The following is a 23664-nucleotide window of genomic DNA, read 5'->3' as shown; positions in this document are numbered from 1 at the left end:
GATATCTATGGAAATACTGAGTCATTCCACACATATAGATGTTCTGTCTGCCTCTAACAGAAAGGCTTTGGATTCTTTGCAGTGATTTGTAACCAAAGCCAAAAGTACAGTGTTCCCTGGTTGGCCCACAGGCGCCTCTTATCAGGGCATATCTGTGCTGTAAGCCACTACCTCCCTGTGGAGAAATGTTCATGCTAACTGCAGCCAAAAGCTTTGACGGAGGCAGCCTAGTTTCTTATCCTCCTGTAGGAGTACGTAGGCTGCAAATAACCAGAGTTAAACTATTCACATGTGGGTTTGAATTTGAACACAGAGCTAAAAATAACTGTGTTGTACTTAAGTCAGTGGAAACACTGTATATGGTAACACAGGTCTATTGTGCCATGGCCTTGTAACCCAGTCTCCAAATTCAGCATGTGTCACTTCTAAATAAAGCTATTCTTTATTTCTTCACACATCCATTTAAGTTCACACAGAGTTCATGACTGTGGTGGTAAGGACAATGTCTGGCTAACAACAAGCCTTTTTGAACTTAACTGTAAAAAAAACTATTTTTGCCAAAATGTAGCACATGGGAGGAATGAGGAAATTTTTTTTTTTTTTTTTTTTTTTTTGTATGACTAAGTTTCTGAACACAAAAGTTGTGGCTGGACTGGATGCCATCACTAGGCCTACAAGCACTACAGGCTGACTTGCAGTCTTGTCTTGCCTTGGTGTCCTCCAGCTGTTTCTGCAGTGTTTGCGGGTCAGCTGCTATGGCCTCTGATTGCTGCTTTCTCGCCTCCTCCTCTGAGCTGCTGAGCCACTTCAAAAGGCCGGCGCTGGACTCGTCATATTTCTTGTATTTGTCAACCACATCTTTGAGGTTGTTGCCGAGCTGATTGCACTGATAAAAAGAAAATAAAATTATACAACAAATGTGATAAAATATTTAGAAACAAGATGATTAAGTGCACAGGTTCAAAATATGAAGACTACAATGACTGCAAGATGGAAATTTTCACAGAGCTTATAGAAGATAGTGTGACTCCACTAAGAGGCATTACACTTGGATTTTTGTGTTTTCAAGGAAGACAAATGCTCCCACCCAGTGGCAACAACAAGACATTGCAGCCTCTCAAGATCCATCTGATCAACTGCAGACTAAATACCTGTGAGTGCAGCGTTTTGTATCTGCTGGCTGCTGAATCCAACTTATCCTTGACAGCAGAACAGGTTCCTGAAGTGTCCACGTGCAGCGGAGCGTTCTTAGCCACAGGGTCATCCAATCCACAGGCTTTAGCGACATCCAGCACTTTCTGTCCTGAGATGGTGATGAAGCGAAGGTCCCCTTTGTGGGAAATCACATCTTCCGAGAAGCTTTTCTGTCGCTGGAGTTTGTCACTGAGGATGTTGAGGGAGCCCGCGGGAGCTCCCAGCTCCTCTATCTCGCCCTCCGCCTGGTCTAACCAGTCCTCGAACTCCTCGCAGTCATCCTGGAACTTCTTCAGCTCCTCCTGGACACACTGCACCTGCTTCATCTGCTGTTCAGCCTGCGTCAGTGAGGCCTCGTAGCGCCCCTTCAGCTCCTGGATGTTCTTCTGCAGTTTCTCCTTCTCTTCTGGAGACAGCACGTCGGCTTGCTTGTCGAGCAGAGCCTGAGCCGACTGGGTGGCCATGATCAGATCCTGCTGCTGGGACAGAATCTCCTGATGACGGGCCTGTGGGAACAGCACAGTCTTAAGGACCCAACACCAATTCATAGCAGTAATTATTGCCTTTATTTACATTTGAACTTTTTTGTCTTATCTTTTGTCTTTACTGGCTTTAACTATTGGCCTCCACTATTGGCTTTAAGATTCCATTTTCTTCCCCCATTTCTTTCATTTCATTTCAAATTTTAAGGATTGGTTTATTACTGACATTTCTTTAAGATAAACAATATATTCTACATATCATTGCTACTCTTTCAGCTTTAGATTTAACCACGATGACACGCCTCATGCAACGCTAAAGATCAACATTGTTTTGCAACAAACTAACTATACCTTGACCCTGTCATACTGTCTATCAAGGTCCAGGGAGGCGTCGTTCTTGCCGCTGGTCTCTCTGCCAAAGTCTTTTTCAGTGGTCTGCAAAGTGTTTCCATTGGCATCATCGTCCTCTGCTATCAGTCCTTTGGCTGAGGTTTCATCTGGCAGGTTTCCATTCTCTTTACTTATATGGTCAGCTTGATCCAGACTGCTCTCGTTTTCATTCCCTATGTTGGATATCCAATCCAGGAGACCTTCGATTTTGTTCTTACTTTCTTCAAGCCGCTCAACAGCTGCTGCCTGAAAAGACAGATAATTACATGTCGACAAAATGCTGAATAGTGAACAAAATCTATATAATCCAATGAATTAAATTTAGCATTGTGTTTCTTTCCCTATAACTAATCATTTAAATTTTGATGCACTGCCTACTTTTTCAGACAGCACATACGGAGGTAATGTGAACTCTGACCTTTTCACTCTCCTGTTTAATGGCTGTGGTAACAACCTTCTCCAGATCTTTCCTGGACTCCTCCGCCCGCTGGTTGATGAGCTTGGCTTTGCTTTTAGCCTCTTCCAACTTGCCCTCAAGCATGGCGATTTGATCCGGCGTCAGCTTGCTGCGGTTTTCCTCCAGAAATGTTTTTGTGCTGGTGATGACCTCATTCAAGGCACTGGCGTTCGTCAATACGTCTTTTTGCAGAGCCTTGAGATCAGACAGGCATAAAGTAGGAAGAGTATGATCATGGAATCAAACTGATTTTAACCGGCATGCTGCAGTTATATAAACACACATGCTTTGCTAAAAGCGAAGGAACTTGATTTCAAACCTGATGCTCCTGCTGGTACTGCTGCAGGTCTGTGACACACTCAGCATTTTCAGCCTGTTGCTGATGACCAATCAGGTGGTTTTCAGTCAGGGTGAGATTATCACACACTTCCTCCAACTTCTCTGTAAACTCCTTGTGTTTCGCCAACAAAGACTGTCCGCAAAGGATAAAAAAAAACACCAAGTAAATATCACACTTGACAACAAAAGGCCTTTAAAAGTCATTAAGCACATTCACATCAACACTCAAATTCACACGAAACAAGCCATAAAACCCCATAAAGGCTTCTCGATGTGGCCTGGACAGCCGCTCAGTATTTGGGAACAGAAACATCAAAACAAGGGAGGAGAAACTATTCAAGCACGAGGAGGTAACATGCAAAACCTGCTTTAGTATACATTTCCTTTTGTCATAACAGTGTAAAAGTCTACACTCAGTGGCCTCTTAATCAAGTACAGCTATACAGTCTAATGCAATTCACAGCTGTGCCATAACATCTATCTTTACAAAGTTTATAATGTTCAGTTTTTGTTGACATTGTCAGAAATGTGTAAATTCCATTATATGTTTATTAGTGAGGTCAGTGTTAAAGGCGATGAGTAATGCACAGGACAACATTATACTGAAAGGTGTTTCTAATTTTTCATCCTCCCTGTTTATATATGGGCAGCAGAAGGTTAGAAACACCTCTGAATATAACGCAGTCCAGTGCAACAGCGCCACCACTACATATGACCTCAGGTTTAAACATATCATTTAATTGGCTCCTGTGTGACAGTGTCAAAAAAAATAAAATAAAGGCATCATGAAAGTAGACTTTGTGGCAGAGCAGCTGTGTTCTATTGCATCAGATTGTACAGGTGTGCCTAATAAAGTGGCCACTGAGTGCAATATGCTGTAAACATGCTTTCTCGCCATTCGCCGCAAGGAGACATTATGTCCGGTGTGTTAATGGGTTTTGCAGTGGGGGAAAGTGTTCCGACAGAGCAGGCGCATTTTGTCCACTGTTAATTGTTGGCTGGTGTCTTGAAGGCCTGTAGAATACAACCAGCACAAAGGTTAGTCTGCAGGAGTGGTCAGGCACTGAAGCATGCAATGTTGTTATTTTGCCTAAACAATTAGGCATTCACAGTAGAGCCTGCCAGACATGAATCGTGGAAACAAAAGCTAATACTTCATTTCAGAATACATTTAACAAAATACACTGAAACATCTTGGTAAAACTTAGCTGGAAAAAGTCTCATTTTCATTTTAAAGTTTGAAATTTGTACAAAAACAATGTGTTTTTAGAGCTGATTGATCTGAGGTTCAGATGTCTCATTCCAACATTAACATTTGTATAACAGTAATGTGAAACGTCTTGTCATAATTTACTTGGTTGAATGACACATTGTTGCTTTCCCTCATCATTCAGCATGTGCTCTTTGATCTACTTTTTATACTAATCCACTAATTATACCAACTGTACCAGTGCTTAAATCTCACCAATCCAGCATTCATCATCAACTTTAATTTCCAGTAAGCAACTCAAACTTGTATACACAGTTTTTTGGAAAGGAAACTTCTGTGATGTTTTTACATATATCTACAGGCAGACCTTCTCCTGGCTTTCCCTCTCCCTGGTGTCCAGCAGGACATCTAAGGCGCTCCTCTGGGTAACCAGCCTCTCTGTCTGGTCCCTGAATGCTCGCTGAGTGGTGCTGAGGAACTTGAGGACGTAGCTGCTCTGAGCTGGACTCAGGAACTGAGCGTGCTCAGAAATAAAGCACTGGATATCAAATGTGATATCCTCTAACTTGAGCTTGGCTTCTTTCAGCAGGTTGCTCTCTGCGTCCTGGAAGAAAAGATGAAAATATGTTGACCCTGTTCTGTAGTTACTGTGGATGGATGCTTTTAAATTGGACTTCAAAGATACCTTGTTGTGCTGAATCACATGTTTCAGTGTGTCCACGTCACATGTGTTCAAATCCACGTCGCTCATCTCAGAGTTGTTTTGAATGAGGCCTGCTAGTTCATCAAGATCACTGAGATGTTTCTGGTATGTTGATTCCAAATGTACCTAAAATCAGATTAAAATTAGTCAACAGCTGATGCAACTGTTAAATCACTGTATTTTCATTACTGGCAATAAACACTGACCTTTCCCGTTTCTACTGCCTGAGTGAGGGCGTGACTCCTTTCTGCACACATTTGGGAAACAGCAGTAAAGCTAGGCTCTAATTCCAGATATGTCGAGGCCAAATCTTGGTGGATTTGAATGGGAATGCCCTCATCAGCAGAATTCAAAAGCTGTTTGGCTTTCTCCATATCTGCCGTCAGAACACCAGCCAGTCTAGAAAGCTGGGACTCCAGAGACTGGATAAAAGAGCACACTTTGTCAGGAACTAATGCAGATACTGCACGTATATACCTTTATGAAAAACCAGCTGTTTGATGATAACTTCTAACCTGACATTCCTCTTTTTGGATCTGGAGCTCCTCCATGTTGTTGCCCATGGGTCCCTGGATTAAAAGGTCTCGTCTGACATCATCTAAAACATCAGCATGATCCTGCAGTCTCCCAACACACTCCAAATAATCCTGGATGGAGAACAGCTATGGGGAGAGAAACACAAAACAAAAATTGAGCAGACGCTACTTATGTTACAAACTAAGGGAGGATGTTAGCTTAACGTTGAAACAACACAAAACGCACCTTATTTTTGACCTGCTCAACCCTGCAGGCATCTGAGTCAGCAGAGGACTGAGGAGACGGTTGGTGACAGAAGTCATCATCTGCTAAGACCTCATCTTCTCCCTCCGAGCTCTCCTCCTTGATGCTCTCCAGCATGTGCCGCCGCTCCTCCTGAGAGTAACCCCCCAGCGCAGTGTTTAGAGTCTCCATAACCTCCTGGAGCATTGAAAGGTCTTGGCTTGAGGAAACAGTCTTAAGGACCTGCAGCAGCTGCAGCTGGATGTTCGGGGCATCAGACTGCTCTGCCTGTTCACTGACTGTATCTTTCTGCAGTATCAGGTCCGAGCTTTCGTCCTTGCTGTTTAAGCTGAGGGCGTTTTGCAAGTCCATGAGAAGGTCTGAGTGACTGCTCTCTGTAGGTCCAGGAGGTGTGTCTCTCTGATGAAAACTGCCGTTCTCTAAAGGTTGTGGAGGATTTGGAACTACAGCAATAGTGCTTTCAAGGTCTTGAGTTTGTGCCTTTTGCAAATCACTGACATGAATCCCCTGTGTAATTTTCCCCTGGTCATCTACACCATCAGAAAACAGTGATGGAGCTGAAGAGGAAACATCTGTCACACACCAGTCTGACAGGAAATCAGCTACCACCTGGGGCTCAGAAGCACACACATCTAATCTTTTATCCTCTGGTAGAATATCAGACTCTGACCCCGTTCCCATTTTAGTTTGAGACTTCCCCGAGCTCATTTCTGATGCTTTTCCACCCATATTTGCATTTTGTTCATCACTTGCCTGTGCTGTCTGTGCATTTCTTGGTGCAGAGATCTGCTCCACATCACTGGTGATTGGGAAATTGTTTCCATGTTGCATCTCTGGGGAAAACCCACGTGTGCTTAACGCAGCATCATCTGCAGCATTGTGCCGTGAACCAGCCAGCACTGCTTCATAAGAAACTCTGGTGGTAGTTGGAGTGTTGTGCTCTGAATCTCCACCATCAAAACACTTGGGACTGATAGCATTTGGTGCAGTGACTTCATTGGAAACAACGGGGGACTGTGGGAATCTCTCAACAACAAGCATACTCTGACCATTTGGAGAGCATCTGGGCTCGAGTTCATCACTACAATCACTCTCTGAATGAAGTGCAGCTCGCTGAGGTAATGGGACTCTGCTGCCATCTTCTGTAATGTTGTTGTCAACGCTACCATTACCCATGGAAACAGAGATAATAGCACTTTGAAGCAAATCCCCGGGCGATGAGTAATCTCTACTTGGCGTTGGCTCACTGCCCAAAGGTGACTGAACTGCACTTGTCTCACTCTTCATTCTGCTTTCCTCAGACGACGCACTGTGATGTGATGAGGACATGCCCAATTCACTCTCACTCGCTGTCTGATTTCCCACTTCTGCATCATATCCAACAATGAGTGACTCACCATCAAAGGGTGAGCCGTCAGATTTAAAGTGAGGAGCAGAGGTGGCATACTGAGTCTGGTTTTCTGGATCGGTTCTGTCACTCAGACTAGATGGACATGACTGAGCAGCTGGAGCAGTTTCTGTCACAACACCGAATACGCCAGCGGCATCTGTCAGCTGGCTTTTGATTGCACCCTGTGAGTCACTGTCTTCAGCCAGTAAAGGCGATTTGTCGGCGTGATGAACACACTCTGCAGTAACCTGACTCCACGAGGAGGGTGAGATCATCAGAGACTCACAAACCGAGGGAGGGGAATGATGCAGATCATTACTCATCTCCTCTACGCTTCCTGTTGTCTCACAATCTACCTCTGCATTTCCATTCTCACTTTCTGTCTCTCTGTTATCAGCCTCCTCATCAGTGAGATCAAGCCACATGACAGCAACTTTCCTCTCAGTGGGCTGCTGTGTGATTTCACCTTCATTAATATTAATCAAAACCACATTATGACCATCAGGGATGGAGTGAGTGCTGTTTTCTTCTGGACTAATGCTGGTTTCTGGGTCTGAGTTGAGGATATTGTTGACACGTTCATCTGTAACTAATTCAGGCTGCGATGACTCACTGATCCTAATGGCGCAGCCGGAGCTCAATAAACTCTGCTGTTCCATTAAATGAACAGCCACATTAGAGGTTATGGATCCATCTGACACTGCATGTTTGAAAACAGACATTGCTCCCTCCTCATCACCTAAAACACTTCCTTTTTCATCTGACTGCAAGTCAAGCAGTTTCAGTACCGTCACCTCGTCAACTAGGCCTTTACTGAGAGCTGCCTCCAGGTCAGAACGTCTCCCAGAGGTGACATCTAAAATGCCCCCTTCCTCCATTTGTGCATTCAGAAGATGTACAGCATAGTCTTGCTCATTTTCACCCTCCATCAAGTCCTCCAGGCATAAAAACTCAGTTTGGGTAACACCTATACCTTCTGTTTCACCACACGGTGACTCAGCATCATAGTGAGGTAGCGTTTGATGGCAGGATGTTACTGAACACTCGGAGTAAAACATCCTCGATGGTGAGATAACATTTGTGAGCACAGTGGGAAGGACTGACACCACAGTTGGAATATCAAGACTTTCACGATGAGCATCTCCAGCATCAATTTGTAAAAGACTTCCACAAATCCTCTCTGCAAATCCACCTGACTTTGTCCAACCTGTGCTGTTTTGAGACGCAGTCTTCTCCGCTACACCAGGCTCTGTGGCATCCATGTCAATGTCATTACCTTCCAAAAATTCCTTGACAGGGTGTTGGCTTAGAGCCTCAGTTCCATGTGTTTTTTCATCAAAGGTAATTCTTCCACTGACGGAGGAAACGTAATTATGAGCATCACACATGTGTTCTGTGTCACTCATTAACTCCTCTGTTTGCTCATTTATGTGCAGCGGCATCTCCAAATCAACCTGTTCTGAAAAATCACCGACATTTAAAGTCAGAGAGGTTACATTTTTCTCAGTGTTTTCAGATAATATTGAGTCTTCAAGAAAGATTTGAACCATTTTACTGAGCTGTCTGTCGAGTATTAGGACTCTCTGTCCTGAGTTGGGGTCTATGTAGCTGTTGATCATGAGGTAGGAGATGAATAACTGCATGGCCTCTGTGTGAGTAGGGATGTTGTCAACTTTTAAGCAATCGGCAGCGTTGTAGCACCCATCAACTGTGAGTTTTTTATACATAAGCCAAGATGAAAACTTGTCATTGAGGTGATCCACATCAGGAAAAACATCAGGGATTTCTATAGATTTCAAAACCTCTGCTGTGTAATTGTCAATCAGACCATTCTGGACGGCGGAGGGGATGTCGACCACCTCTGAATTTTCTGGAATGTAAAAAGCTGCTATTTTGTCCCGCTTGCTGAACAGCCTGCTGGTAAACCCATCAGTGGTGACTTCTGGGTCATATCGCAGTGAGGTGGACACAGTCTGGATTTCCCCAGAGGAAGGCAACACAAGTCCCATAAACTGCTGCTGATTTCCAAGCACAGTGAGCGTGCTGCTCGACCTCATCAAATCACACTGAACGGCAGCATCCACTTTTAGCCTATCACCATTCTGGAGGTTCCCAACGCCACTCATAACATCCTCTGGCACGTCAACAGTTATGTTTTGACCTTCTTTGGGGTCACCTACATCCACTTCAGCACCTAAAAGCCTCAACATGGCTTCCTGATCACTTAAACCATCATGAAAAGACCCCAAAGTGTGAACATCCCTCCCTGATGTCAGTGATTTATTCCTGCTAAGGCACTTTAATATCAGTCTATTGACCTCACATGGTTCCACCTCCTGCACAGGCTCCAGGAGTGACACATCTTCAGCAGCATTATTTTGCCTCTGACGAATCTTTACATAGACAGAGGCGGGTATCAAACCACACTGAAATGCCCTCTCCAGGGTCAGCGTGTCGCCTGTGTAGGACACCTTCAATCCATCACGGACTTGTTTGACCTCGATCATCTTGATGATCGGGTCTTCACACGTGGCCCCTTCCCTTGCTGCTGCTATGTCACAAAGCGACACAGACGAGACATGTGAACTCTGTATGCACTTGCTTGAGTCATTCCTCTCTGGCAAGTGGTTCAGTGTGGATTTATAAATGAGATCTTGTTTAAAAGGATCATCCCAGTCCAGACACACATGTGGCTCAGACTGAAAGGGGTTGGAGGTCACAGGTTCGGCCTCTGAGAGAGTGACTCCAGCTATCCGATCAATCCAGCCACTCATGGGTCCTGTGCCGAGCCCTGCATTGCTGGTTTTAAAATCCTAAAGAGAATGAAAATTTGAGAAATGACTGAACTGATTTCAGCATCAAAATCTGTATTATCTATTGTATGTCCAATTTTCAATTAAAGTATTCAAAAACAAGACAAAACATATACTCACCACCAGACAAATGTGGGCATGTTAAAAACATCATGTGCACAAGTGCAAGACTGCGTCAGGGTTGCAACAGGAGAATGACGGCTAGTACATTTAAAGCTATCATGCATCTGGGAATGCAGTATCCAGCATCTTGCAAAAAGAGGGTAGTTAGTCACATCACATACTGGAGGTAAAGGGTCGTGTGATTTTTGAAGTCAAGCACATTAATAATGGCGACATATCAGACCAAAGCCGGGCGCAACAAAGCATGTTTACAGCATATTCAGATTTTCTGGGCTTCGACGGCATAAATCTTGTTTTCTGTCCCTAATGATCCAGTGGAAGAGAATAAAACGATTGATGTAAAAGACAACTTTTCATACTGTACCCGGGAGAGGAGGACAAAGGTTAGTCATGCAGCTGAACATCAGGTGGCGCTGTTCTCTAAAACATTATAAGACACAAACGCAAACCACTCAAAAGGAGAAACAGCTAAGTGCCCAACCTCCTCTGCAGAGTTTGTCTGATCTGAACAATGCTGGGAGAGCTCATTGTAGGCCTGATTGAGTTCCTTCAGCTGCTCCTGGGCCTTTTCTCGTTCCTCTTCTGTCATTCTGAAAGACGAAATAATGAAAGAATGAGGCTGAGGCTGTAAATAGTGGATGAAAGCTTCGGCGTGCTGGCGACGGTAGTTTGACTCACTTGTCACTGTGTTTGTTCAGCATCATTTGCGTTGCCCTCAGTGCTTCTGCAATTTGTTCCTTCTTAGTGACCATTTCCTCGACTGACACCTAGAACATCAAACAGTGAAATATTAACACTTTACATGCAGTACAATGATTGTTCTCTACTTTTGTATGAATGCTTATTGAGTAGTTATTATACAATACTGCTGTCACCAATATGATTATAGTCCTCATGGACACAAAGCTCACATTCACAAGCTACAATTGTTTTAAAGGCTCACATTTTTAAATTGACTATAGTATAAACTAAATCAATTAATAAATAAAGACTTTCTGCACACTCCAGTGACTGGATTCAATATAAACCCCTGCAAAAAATAATGCAATCAAATAAAGCAGCTATGCAATAAATATTCACTCTGTTCAACTTTTGTTGGAGTTGATTCTACTCTACGGTAATATCTGAGACTGTAATTTGTTGTATTGTTTGGACTGCATTATTTTTTCCCCTCCTTTACATGAAGGGACTGAATAATAGACAGAAACACAATCAGAGAGGTGGTTTCATAGTTTGGCCAAATAAAATCAAATAGGAAGTCCAAAGCTGTCATTACTTCATTGAAAATGTTGATTGGGAATAGTGTGTAACATACAAAAAATAAGTTAAAAAGAAAAATCAAATCAAATTTATATCCTAAATACATGATTGCTTCAAAATACACATTGCTAGCATATTTCTATGTGTACTAAAATCAGAACAATTACTCACTACTTATTTGATATTACTGCATATTACTTTAACTGTGGTTGCAATATTTACAAGATTACATGTTACTGTCCAGTGTTCAAGGTCCAGATTTATTGATTACATATTAACTGAATGGACACTGTCAACACTCTGGAGTAATTGGCTGGATGTTGAGCTTTAAAATGTACATAGAGTTTTGGTGAACTCATATGCATCTGTCTATTCTGGTACACTGAATTCTGTTAAACATCGATTACAACCTAATCCTTCAGGATCGCCAAACTGCTTCTCTGCACTAGTCTGTCACATTTAGCACACATTTGGACATCTCTAATTTGTTTCATGTTTCAATGGAATAATATCAGCTGTGGACTGCACGTTTCCATAGACACACATGGAGAAAAGCCTGAAATGTGTTTTGATATTTTAATAACCTGTTGGCTGATATGATTTATTGGTCATTGGGGTTGCTCTGAAATGTGAGTGCTTGTGCAACTTATACATTCTTCACTTAGAGGTGATTGAAATGAAAACCACATTATTAGTCATGCTTTTGTAAGCCAAGTGAACAGGGGCTTTGTTAAAGTAATTACAACCACTACCTGCAGTGGAAAATATACGGATTAAATGAATCAGAAAGCAGATAGCGTGTTTTTATTAGAATCATACACTGTGACAGCAGAGAGCTGTGATATCATTCTGATTAGAAAAATTCTCTTCACCGCTAAACCAAAGCCTTCTCTCATGTACAACACATAATGTGGCAGCATATGAAGACAGGACACACTGAAAACACCACAAACATTACACATCATTTACCTGGGGCTTATTAGAAGCGTCTGTGTTGGCATTGCTATCTCTCTGAGCATTCCCATCATTGTTTGGGCTCTGTTTCACATTGGACATCCAGTGTAACAGTTTGCTAACTTTATCACCATGCTCTCTCTTCTCCTCATCAACAGATCTCTAGAATTCAAACAGATTAAGTTCATTACAAAACAGGAAACAAAAAAAAGGGAAAACCCAAAATTCATTTATAATCATTATAAAAACACCAAAGCTCGAGAATAATTGTCAGTTGCATCAACCCTTGTATTAAAATATGTGCGTAAACCAAGAAAGAACATTCAATAGTGAAGTCAAGCTAACTTCACAGCCAAACCAAAGGAAATCCTACTTAGAGGTTATGCTTTTATGCCATGGATATGCATGTATTTACGAATGTTTATTGATTATATGCCCAAACGTAATGAAATGTAGATTTGGCTCCATAACCATGACTTTTTGAAGCCTCCAGTAACCTTAAGCCCGTGTGGCAGTCGTACACACTTCTCTCTAGTGCCTCCCTGAACGTGATTCTTCTCTTGGTCTTTGGACAGGTGAGGCTTTTTGTGTGGAACTTCTCATCTCTGAGTGCGGAGGCAGTAGCTTTGTCAACCAGGCCGCTCTGAATGACTTCTTCAAGCGAGACTCTATCATGGGTGTCAGGGTTTATCAGCCCTCCAGTGAGGAGCTGGAATTCGATACAGCGATAGCTGGCATCTTTCGGGAGGAGATTTTCCTGGACGGCCTGGGAAACAGACAGCAGCTTTGAAGTCTTGGGGTGAACAATGCCATTAAAAGCCTGCTCAAACAGCTGGAGCTGCTGATTCAGTGACTCATCTAAAAGACCCCTTTTAAGAGCCTCAGAGAGAGTAACTTTCTCCCCTGAAGAGGGGTCGCAAATCCCTCCAGTGCAGGCCTGGGCTTCCAGCAACCGTAGGGCGGTGGCTCTATCAGTGAAGCCCTGTTGAAAACCCTGAAGAACTGACAGCCTCTTCCTCTGAGTGACGTCCCAGAGACCAGCGATGGGGCTGTTAACATCATCCACAACAACCATTCTTGAAAATATGATGTCCGCAATCTCGTAGATGCTAAGAAGCCCGCTGCGATAGCTTTCAAGCTCAGACATTTCAAGGAACCTCTGACTCAGAGCGGACTCCAGACAAAGCTGTCGACCACTTTTAACGTCAGTAATGACGTGAAGAGGGCTGCCATTGGCGTCAACTACGAACTTTTCCTGCCATTCGCTTTCCTGTTGTGACAGAAACAGATACGTCCTCTTGTCAATGTGTCTCCCCTTGAATGCTTCATACGCCGACATTTCCGTGCCACAGCTGCTGATGACAACAGACGCTCTATGAGAACTCGTGGGAGAGGTGTTTGTCAGATGTCTCTCACCAAAAGGGAAGAGAAACACACCGCCATCGATGTCATATAGGCACGTCTTCAGTATTTCAGAGTAGTATACTTTCTGTCCAGTGTCAGGGTTGTGGAAACCTTTGGGGTTACTGACTGGATCGTATAGATTCTGGAGTGTCTCGTAGTTCATTAGACCCTGATCAAGAGCAACGCTAATCGGCACCCTGACACCTTTCTCTGGGTTGATCAGTCCTCCGGTGGCTATCTGGACCTCAAGGATCTTCTTTCCTTTGTATCTATCGAGAATCCGTTCCTCCATTGCCTGAAACACCGACAGCTTTTTGCCGGCATGGATGTAGCCACTGATGGCTTTCTGAGCCTCCGTCAGTTTATCTTTCAGGCCTGTCTCTATGATGCCTCTCTCCAGAGCCTCAGCAACTGAGTGTGTTTGCCCTGTGGCCAGGTCTGTAAGGCTTCCCGTGGCAGCCTGAGCCTCCAGAAACTCAAGAGCGTAGGTCTTTGCTAAGAAGCCCTTCTCAGCAGCTTCTAGGAAGGACATCTTTTTCTTACTCGACTCCACATAAACTCCAGCAATAGTTGTTGGTTTGGCGACGCACTGAGCAAGCGATGCTTGCGCCTCTTCGACTGGGATAAGGCCAATCTCCAACTTACGCAGAACCTCTTCATCCAAGAACTTGAATTTGATCGAGTTTTGAACACTTGCGTTGCCCTTGTGTTCTGGGAGCTTTTGGGAAGTTGAATATAACTCACTCAGTTTTCTTTCACTGTCTGTTGTTTTTTGGTCTGATGTGTTTACAGTTTCATAAAGTTCATTGATCTGATAAGTTCTTGTCTTGGTGGCGCTTTGTGTGCCTGTTAGTCCACACAGAGCCAGGTAGCCACGTGTCGTCACAGTCATGGACTCATTAGGTTTGATTTGGCTCTTATTGGTCACGTTTTGCACGTCTTTTTGTAGGACATTATGAGTTTGATAAGCGGAGCTATTCAAAGCTTTCTTTGCTGGTGAATCATTGAGGCTTTGAATGACTTCCACTTTATCTTGTCTGACTTCTTTCCCCATTGGTGACATCTGTAGGTGTGACATTGGAAGAGCTTTTAAGGTACAGATGACTACAACTCCTAAATACAGATTGTAATAAACAGAAAAGAGTAAACAATTATTAAAACAGTATTAGATTTCAATACTGTAATTGTTAATAAACATGAAATTGTGTTGCAGTAATGCTGAACTAACTTCATCCATACCTCTGAGGACACTTTCATTTTGAGAATCTCGTCCTCCAGGTTGCTTTTAGCACTTTCATATGAGGGCACTGTCCTCTGCATCACTGTGTGTTCTGTCTTCAACAAAGCAGCCTCATTGTCTTCCACATAGTGAAGACCGGTTTCAGCTACTCCCTGTTCATTAATCCTCTGGTTTTCAGTCTTCGCCCTGACCCCGAACGTCAAAAGCTTTTCCTGAAGACTTTTTACCTCTTTGACGTACGACTCTATTTGTTCCCGAAGAGATCTCGCCTCATCGTCCTTCAGTGCCAGTTTCCACTCACTGTCAGTCAACAGCTGCTGAAACTTTGCTGACTCATTCTGCTGTTCGTTGCAAAGACTTATTTTTGAGGTGAGTTTGAGTTTGTCTTCCTCAAGCTGGGCAATCTGGGATTTGGCCTGTGAGAGGTCATGTCCAAGCTTCGCCCTTTCTTGCTGCAGTGTGTCGTATTTGATCTGCAGTTGTTGGGCCGCTTGCTGCTTTGTTTCCACGGTGGTTTGATGCACTGTTTTAACGTGTTTGGCGTCTTCTCTGAAATACTTGTTAAACATCTCTGCTAATTCTGTGCTACGTGAAGGCTGGTTTGACTTCTCACTTTCACTTGAGATTTCAGATTGAAGTAAAATGAGCTTTTTCTCTATTTCAGCCTGGACTAGCAGCAACTGCCTCTCATAGCCCTCTTTCTGAAGTTCTAGTTTACTTTTCAACTCCTCTAGCATTTTCTTGCACTTCTCAAGTTGTTCCTCCATCTGCTGGGACTTCAGCTGAAGGACACTGTTTTCTTTTTGCTTTTGTTCAGCTTCTATTTGGGCCCGTTGCAGCTTTTCTTTCAGCATTCTCACTTCAGATCCCAACAAAATGCTCTTCTCTAGTGCCTCGGCTTTCTCCCTCTTGACAATCATGTTTTCATGTTGTAGATTTGATCGGGATTTGTCAGTACTCGACAGGAGTTCTTTCATTGTCACCTTATTTTTCTGAAGCTCAGCCTCCAGCTGCAATATTTTTGATTCTTTGGCTGTTCTTTCTTTGGTCTCTTTCAACAATTCGTCTTTAGTTCTTTGAAGGGTAGAGCTGAACTCTGAAAGTTTAGCATTCAAGGTCTCTACTTTCCTTTCTGTTGTATTCTTGTCGCTCTGAAGAGCATAAAGCTCATGCTTTAAGTTTTCTGCAATTTTCTCTGAGCTGCTAGTTAACCCTTTAATACTGTGCTTGTGTTTGAAAAGCTCATCCTCTAAGGCCTTGACTTCATTGAGATGTTTTTGATTCTCAGCAGATTCTTGTTGAAGCTCTGCATTTTTCTTCTTTAGCTTCACATTTAAATCATTAATTTCTGCATTTTGCATGTGGATCTTTTCATTTGCAGAATTTCTCTCGACCAGCACTGTCTTCAGCTCTGATTTAACAGTTAGTATTTCTTTCTCATAAATGGCAATATTTGAACTGAGTGTATTGATTTTGTGCTGCAGCTCAGTCATTTTTCTTACCTCCTCACTGTAATCCTGCAGCTTCATTTGAAGCTCGTGGGAGGTCTGGGATTTCTTATTTAGTTCCTCCTCAATAATTCTAACCTGTGATTTGGTACCTTCCACCTGAGACTTGAAGATTTGAATTTGCTGATCCTTGCTGTCAATTTCCATCGTCACCTGATCGAGTTTAGCTCTTACGTTCTTCAGATTCTTCTCCATCTCCATATTTATCTGCTTTAACTCATCTATCTGTTTCTGCAACTGAGAAGTAACTAACTCACTTTTTTGAAGTTCTGCTTCGACGCTTCTGCATTTGAGCTGCAACGCTTGCTCGGATCTCTTCATTAAGTTGTTTTCTTCCTTAGCTGATTGAAGCTGCTGTTGCCAGCTCTCTATCTCACTCCTTAAAGACTTGATCTTTTGCTCAGAAGATGTTCTCTCTTTTCCCAGTGACTCCATTTGGATCTGCAGACCTCTAACATCACTGTCAGAGGAGACATTTATCCTTGTCAGCTCATTGCATTTAAAATTCAGCTGATCTATTACTGCCTGCTTGGAAGCTAACTCTTCCTCTAAGTTGCTAATCTTGTAAATATTTTCCTGCTCCGTGGAGCTTTTCTTATGCAGCTCTCCTTGGGTGATCTTCAGCTGTTCTTTCAGGCCTTCAACCTCAGTGCTTTGGAAAAAAGCATTTTGCTCCAATGAGGATTTTGCTCTTTGGAGAGATCTGATTTCCTCTTGAAGTTCACTGATAGATGTCTTCATGTTCAGTGATTCCTGCTGGAGATCCTCTGATTTCTGTCTCATGTTGGTCCTCTCACTTTCCATGTCAATCTGTAGATTCTTCAGCCTGTTGTTGCTGTCATCCAGCAGTTTTTCATAGCTTTGTGCTTTCTCCTCAGCCATTTCTGCCCTTGTCTGGACAAAGACTAGTTCCTCTAGTTTCTGCTGCAGGACATCCACCATCATGCTGTCATTTTCTCTAACTGCAGATGACTGGGGCTCACTGTTGACTGTCGACTGACTGTCAAATGGCTGCTGAGCCAGACCATTTTCTTTAGTGTGAACTTGACTGTGCAGCTGTTCCTCAGTACCATCCTCCACATTTATTTTCCTCTGAAGTTTGGGGCTCTGTTCCTTAAGATCTTGGCCATCATTTGTTTTCTTTAAGACATCCTCTAGTTTCCTCTGAGCCAAAGACCACTTGGCTTCTGACTGCTCAATTAACTGTTTTGTGTGACTTAATTCCTGCTCACTGACAACTTTGTCTTTTACTGCTATTTCTAACTTGGTGCAGTACTGATGAACGTCCTGCTCGAGCTGTGATTTCTGACAGGTTAGATCATCAATTGTCTTCTGTTGAGTTTCTACTTCTCCCTCCAACTTTTCCAGCTCTGCTTGTCTTTCAGCTAGCAAAGCCTCTTGTTCCTGGACCCGTTGTTTAAGTTGACTCATCTCTACTTCCCCCACAGCCTTTTGGAGCTCCATGCTCTCTGTCCTCTTTGCACTCTCAGCTTTGTCAAAAGCCTTTCTGTACTATAATGCAAAAAAACAAGTCATCCACTTTTTCATGTTTAATTAGAAATCGTAAAATGAATTGCGAGGATATTTTACTTCTTACCAGGGTGCTGCAGCAATATTAAACAAGCTCTCCAGGACTTTTAGTAAGCCAAAATACTGTCTTAACATTCATATATGACAACAAGATCTTAGACTTATGTAAGATTATCTTAATGGAACTTGTCATTGATTTAATCATTGCACCTTTGTCCTCCGATTTTCAACTTCACCTTCCACTCAAGTCTTCAATAAATAGTTCTGAGAATACTCAGTGCCAATATTTCCAAAATACTAGACAAACTCCTGGAGAGGCTTTCTTTTCCCCACAGAAAGGCAAATATGAGAAAGACTTTCTGTCGAAGAATATACAAATCTCTGTCCTGCCAGCAAGCCACCATCACCAGCAATAACGAGATACTGCACATGCACACAAGCTCAACATCTGTGCATTTCCTTTGCTTCCTTTGTGCAATGAAGCAAATATCTTCACACATCATCACCTGTCCCGTGAAGAACTCCAGGCACATAAGGGGTAAGAATACATAAGTGTTTTGGTCGTAACATTATTTTACAATTCACCATTTTTTAGTGAGGTAATGAAATATGTTGATGCAAAATAGAAGACAGGAACCATGCAAAGAGAAAACAGTAAAGCTACCATAAAAAGTTTAAGCATCCACAGTGCCCCAAAACTGTGAAATATGCAGCTACTGTAAAGCCACTGTAAATAAAGAAAGCCAAGAGGTAATAAAATATGGACGTCTCACCTCCTCGTCTTCAGTTCTCTTCAGAGTCTCACTGGCAAACTTCACATACTGTGTCATTAGAGTCACAAGAGCAGTGTAGCGGGTCCGGAGATCCATAAACTGAAATTTAAAAAGAAAAACAAGTATGTCACTGAGATGAACTCAGCATAGACCACCAATTTTCTGTCCTACTAAAGTCAAATTATAGTCTTACCTCCTGCTGAATGGCATCAGAGGAGCTCTGCATCCTCCGCTTCTTCAGAGGGGATTTGTGTTGGGAGTCAACCATCGCTCTGAAGGTCATCAGCTGGAGTTCATAATCCTAAAAACAGATCGATTAAAGGGTTTACAAGGTTGTTTCTTTCTTACCTACTGCAATTTTCAGTTGAGATCATCCCTCAGTCTGTCTAACACAGCTGGAATGGAAATGAAGTTGACTGCTAATGATATATATTAGAAAAAAACATGAGAAAGTTTAACAAATGGCTAAGAAAACAATTTTAAAACCTGCTGAAAACAAATTGAAATAAATTAGGTTACCTTAATAGCAGATGAGTACTGCTCTGAGTACTTCTGGCACTCATCAATTCTGCTCTGTTTCTGTTCAATTTCAGCAACAAGGACCTGAAAAACACATTTTAAAAACACGTTGAGACATCTGTATATATACTCTTTATCTTACAGTGAAGCAGTGAATTCCTGTCCTACCTTCTGTTTGTTTAGCAGCTCAGCCAGGGCCTTGCTATCTTCAGGTTTGTTTTCTTGGGCCTTCAGCTGTGCTGCTTCCATTTCTCTAACCCATTCATCAAGAGTACTGTAAGAGTCTCTGTAATGTTTCAGAGATTTGCTGATACCATCCAGATCCCGAAGCCTGAAAATGAATGGTTATTCCAGTAAGCGATACTTACACTTATAAGACCTGAACACAAATGGTGCACAAAAAATCCTACAAGAAGAGATTAACACTAACCTGCTGTCGATCTGGGAGTGAATGTTCTGCCATCTCTCGCTCAGCTGATCTGCTTTCTCCTTGTGCCAGTCAAGGTCGAAGTCACGCTCGTTATGAGCCTTAAACATGCAGTCACTGATGACTCGTGCTTTCTGCAGTTCATCCTCCATGTCGTGGAACACCTCCTGCCTCTCATCAATCTCTGTCCGCCATTGCTATGATCAGAGGGAGGAATGATTACTTGAAATGGACTAAAAACAGTGCCAGTGTTGTTGAAATGTTGAATCCAACTGTGTATTACCTTAAGTGTTGATATGACTGTCTCAATAGACTTGACGTCTGAGTTCATAGCATCTTCCTCATAGAGTTTGGATTCGTAGGTCTTAACTAGAGCTTCTGCGCTCTGGCTGTGCTTCACCACTAAGCTCACTGTCTTCAGTCTGCAACACAAAGGGAATATGTCTTTAATTCATCCATTTAGTGAAAATATCCACCACGATTGATTCCAGACAATGGAGGGAGAGTCTTACTTGTCCATATAAATGGAGGACATGGAGTACACTTGGCTCATGCTCTGAACGAGGACGGTGAGTTCAGAGGAAAGCGTCGGCGCGGAGGGAGAGCCTGCAGCCTGTCTGAGGAACAGCTCGCACTTCTCCTTCATCACGTCAAGGTCCTCCTTCAGTTTATTCAGCTCCGCTGTCTTCTTCTGCAGAGCGCCATGTAAAGAGCCATGGTTAAAATAACAACACCAGAGAGCTCTTACATACCTTAAATGATAACTGATACCCAGCTGAGTACCTCATGTTCCGTGATACGCTGCAGACTCTGCTCCAGGTCGTCTCTCTCCAGCGGTGTGCGGAGCTGCCTGATCAGATGTTCTTCGTGGGCCTCCAGGTGCATCCGGAAGTTGCGTATTTCCGAGATGTAATGATTGTACACTGACTCCTCGTGTTCCTCTGTTTACCAAAAAAAATATAATTAGAACAAATAATCACATGAGAGGATAAAATATGAAGGTGGCAGGACAGTTTTGGTGTATTTTCGTTGTAAAAATCTCCATTTGTCAAACACAACTGTCCGATTGGCAGTACCACAAACCAAAGGGAATGCTGAACCTTGAATGTTTAAACCTACATACTGTGACTACTATACAAATGCACCTCTAGGTGGCATCATTATCACAGTATAAGGCCAAGTGGGACCTATTGCAATGTTGCTATATCAATGGTACTTTGCATACTGCTGAGGTGAGGTCATACACAAATCAGGTTTTAGTGAGAACTCATCTGAGAGAAGTGGACGGGGCACATTTTAAATGACTGTATGCATGTTTATTTATCCCTGCTTATCTTCACAGACCTGTGTAACATCACAACATAACCTACCAAGTATACTGTGTTTATTTCTCCAGATACTCCCTGATTTAAAACCTATAATCACACTATAACAGCTTTTCAGTGTTTACAGCAAAGCAGACCTTAGAAACTCTTCTTAATTCAGTAAAAAAACACAATAATTCCACAAGGCATTAACTTGGGGCTTAAAAGGCTTATAGAGCCATGTGTTTCCTTCACAGTGCTGTGTTCAGTGTACACCAGCAGCTCCTTGTCGGGAGGGAATGTGAGCCTTGCCTCTTTCTGCAGATCGCAGCAGTTCCTGGTAGTACTCCTTGCAGGCCGCGACGTCTCTCTCAAGCTGGGTACAGTCAGCCACTGTGAATACCTCGGACTCCTCGCTGTCCTCCAGGAACTCGTCGAAGTGCGACTGCAGGTTGCTCAAGACCTGCTGATGCTCACCTGGCAACATGGTCTTTATCTGCAGAGGTTCGAGAGGAAATAAAGGCGCAATTAAGACAAACATACACTGCATTTGTGTGAGAATGATCGATCTAGAGCCTAAAAAGGTAAACGTAATCAATCAAACATACTGAGGACACATTCCAGTTGCGGATGGCTCGTATATCAGCCATTAGATAATGCCAAGACACCACACTCTTCATGTTGATGTGGGAGTGGTGCCACAGTGCCAGGACATTCTGGTATAACTGCTCAGTTCTGCAGGAAGAGAAAGAGACATAAATAATTCATCCCAACAAAGGCATTCAGTAACAGCCATTTGAACTCAGGGATAAACTCTATTTTGAAGCAAAGGTTAGAATACGCACAAAATCAATCCTAGCATCTCACCTTGTAGCCATATCAACAGCCTCTTTGTTGGGTGGAGGCACAGTGAAACACACAGAGGGCACCATGGCCTCATTCCCCGCTGGGTTGATGACTTTCCACTTGGCCCGGTGAGAGTTGCTGGCCAACACGCACTCATCATCTTTATAAATGGTAATCTGAAAGAGTTGTGATAAAGACGCAGCACAGATTTACGATAAGTCTACACCTAAATAGGGTGTAATACGGCATACAGAACAGGCGTATACCTCTATCTGACGATAATCGCAGATGGCTTTAACAGGGATGGAGGATCTCACGGGGCTGTCGGGGTTCCTGGGCCTGAGCTGCACGATATTCTTGGCCCTGCCCACTAACCCAGCAACAGTGCTGCGGTACTGAAGGAGCTGCTCTTTCTCATCCTAGAGACAAACCAGAAATCAATTGTTGTTTCCTTTACTTTTGTTTGCAGATACCTCCACATGCACACACGCTTCATATCAGTTACCATTGACTCCTGAATGAGGTCCTCCAGCCTGTGCAGGCTGCTTGTTCGATCACAGCTGTATTTTCTCTGAATGGCGTCTTGCAGGCTCTTAAGGTAGTCCATGGACTCTTTGGCATCACTGAAAAACTGCACAGGGGAAAAAAGTGACAAATTGTACCCGACAAAAGAAATGCACTATTGACCGAAACATGACAGCCACTAACCTCAAAATAAACAGCATTCTCCTTAAGATGCTGTTCTACACAAGAGCAGAGCTGTAAAATCCAGCTCCACTGCGTCTGCATGGCAGCTCTGTATGCCTGGAGGAGACACAAGACACGGCATCCAGGTTTAACAGCTGGAAAACTACAAGATTACAAGACTTTCGCCGTCTATTAATCATTGTGGGAGCTGAATGCAGGGTGGAGACGTTACTCCTGCATTAAATTTTGAACTGTCATACTGACGGCAGAGCTGAGTACACATAAAACGGCTTACTTCAATGGTGAGCCTGGCTGGGTGGTTCTTGAGCATGAGGCGGTCTGCCTTGTCCTGCACAGACTTGATCACTTCCTCCTTTTCATCCAGTTCCCTCATCAGGTCCTGTATGAAACACATTAAGCTGATTATCTTTGGCATCCAGCTGTGGCAAAGGAACAGTCACTCCATCCTCTCACACAATCTCAAATCCTGTCTCACAATACAAAGTTAATCATTCAGGCAACAAAACACAAATCCCTTCACTGACATTACGGTTTAATTAAATAAAGGCCACTGTAATTTAGCCAAACCCACACAGCCGAAAACTGCCTGAACAAGCCCTTGTTGTTCTGTCAGCATGGAAGTTTTCACAGATTACGTTCCAGTTAATTCGAAAACAACTTGTCAGTGACTTACAGCATGGTAGTCTCTTTTCTTGGAGATGCTGCTGTTGCGATCACTCCAGTCGAAGGCAACCTCCTCTTCCTCCTTCTCATTCAGCCAGATGAGCTCCTGAGTTGCCTGCGACACAAAGTCATGCAGGCTTTCCAGGTGGCTTTGCCGCTCTCGAGAACAGCTCTGAAAGGAGCAGGCATTCATTAAAGTCAGACTACGAAGAGCACGTCAATCATATATAGAATTTACAGGAGCACAATTTTAGATCACTTACCAATAGCCGTTCATACTGCTTTTCCAGTTTATTCAGTTTGTCTGAATAAGTTAGTTTCAGGGGTAAGTTCATCTGAATCTGAGAAAGGAAAAGCATGTTTAGTTTCCTCTACCATTTAGGTCGCTGATGTTCTCCACTAAGATTATAAGCAAGGTGGACAGAAGCCTCAAAAAGCTTACCTCACTCAGTTTGGCATCTTTAAGACTCATTTGAAATTCTTCAATGGCTCTATGCACACTTTTGTGGTTCTCTAAATGCATTTCTACACTTGGCAAATCAGATCCCCACTCTGAACGATCCAGCTGCAACTTTAAAACAGTAAAAGAACAGAATAAGTAAAAAATTCAAATTTTGTGCACACTTATCTAAAGCCACACTACATTA

The 23664-nt window shown here is 43.0% G+C and overlaps 2 protein-coding genes across 4 annotated transcripts in view; both read right to left on the bottom strand.

Annotated features, from left to right (window-relative positions):
- dst (dystonin) overlaps nt 1–23664 on the bottom strand; it is a 103171-nt gene that overhangs the window by 40762 nt on the left and 38745 nt on the right. For 2 of the 3 annotated variants that reach the window (XM_041947070.1, XM_041947071.1), the window contains 26 exons: nt 23460–23588; nt 23281–23358; nt 23028–23189; nt 22629–22733; nt 22355–22450; nt 22152–22277; nt 21913–22065; nt 21668–21822; nt 21409–21535; nt 21113–21296; nt 20280–20437; nt 20009–20187; nt 19780–19918; nt 19500–19693; nt 19238–19400; nt 19070–19153; nt 18744–18851; nt 18551–18649; nt 12111–12257; nt 10560–10648; nt 10363–10471; nt 2843–2995; nt 2485–2718; nt 2028–2312; nt 1152–1700; nt 710–886 (listed from right to left, as the gene is read on the bottom strand). In XM_041947070.1, coding sequence (XP_041803004.1) covers nt 710–886; nt 1152–1700; nt 2028–2312; nt 2485–2718; nt 2843–2995; nt 10363–10471; nt 10560–10648; nt 12111–12257; nt 18551–18649; nt 18744–18851; nt 19070–19153; nt 19238–19400; nt 19500–19693; nt 19780–19918; nt 20009–20187; nt 20280–20437; nt 21113–21296; nt 21409–21535; nt 21668–21822; nt 21913–22065; nt 22152–22277; nt 22355–22450; nt 22629–22733; nt 23028–23189; nt 23281–23358; nt 23460–23588 — 4182 coding nt within the window. Of the gene's footprint in view, nt 1–709; nt 887–1151; nt 1701–2027; nt 2313–2484; nt 2719–2842; nt 2996–4439; nt 4677–4757; nt 4902–4981; nt 5198–5290; nt 5438–5537; nt 9048–9125; nt 9759–10362; nt 10472–10559; nt 10649–12110; nt 12258–18550; nt 18650–18743; nt 18852–19069; nt 19154–19237; nt 19401–19499; nt 19694–19779; nt 19919–20008; nt 20188–20279; nt 20438–21112; nt 21297–21408; nt 21536–21667; nt 21823–21912; nt 22066–22151; nt 22278–22354; nt 22451–22628; nt 22734–23027; nt 23190–23280; nt 23359–23459; nt 23589–23664 lie in introns of all 3 variants that reach the window. The other variant, XM_041947072.1, reaches the window with a different exon arrangement.
- LOC121613595 (desmoplakin-like) lies at nt 12197–18154 on the bottom strand. The gene is made up of 2 exons (XM_041947073.1): nt 14739–18154; nt 12197–14562 (listed from the first exon to the last, which is right to left on the bottom strand). The coding sequence occupies exons 1-2, from the start codon at nt 17709–17711 to the stop codon at nt 12517–12519; spliced, it is 5019 nt and encodes a 1672-aa protein (XP_041803007.1). The 5' UTR covers nt 17712–18154; the 3' UTR covers nt 12197–12516.

The sequence above is a fragment of the Chelmon rostratus genome, chromosome 11 (genome assembly GCF_017976325.1).
Source record: "Chelmon rostratus isolate fCheRos1 chromosome 11, fCheRos1.pri, whole genome shotgun sequence".
In the NCBI taxonomy this organism is placed as follows: Eukaryota; Metazoa; Chordata; class Actinopteri; order Chaetodontiformes; family Chaetodontidae; genus Chelmon; species Chelmon rostratus.
The sequence above is the reverse complement of the archived record's forward strand: the minus strand, read 5'-3'. Positions and strand labels throughout refer to the sequence as shown.

Excerpts from the sequence above, each read along its gene's own strand:
- LOC121613595 (XM_041947073.1), bottom strand. The coding sequence starts at position 17,711 with ATGGAGCTCCAAAAGGCTGTGGGGGAAGTAGAGATGAGTCAACTTAAA. Across the intron at positions 14,563-14,738 it reads AAATGAAAGTGTCCTCAGAG|ATGTCACCAATGGGGAAAGA; the intron begins GTATGGATGAAG and ends TCACACCTACAG.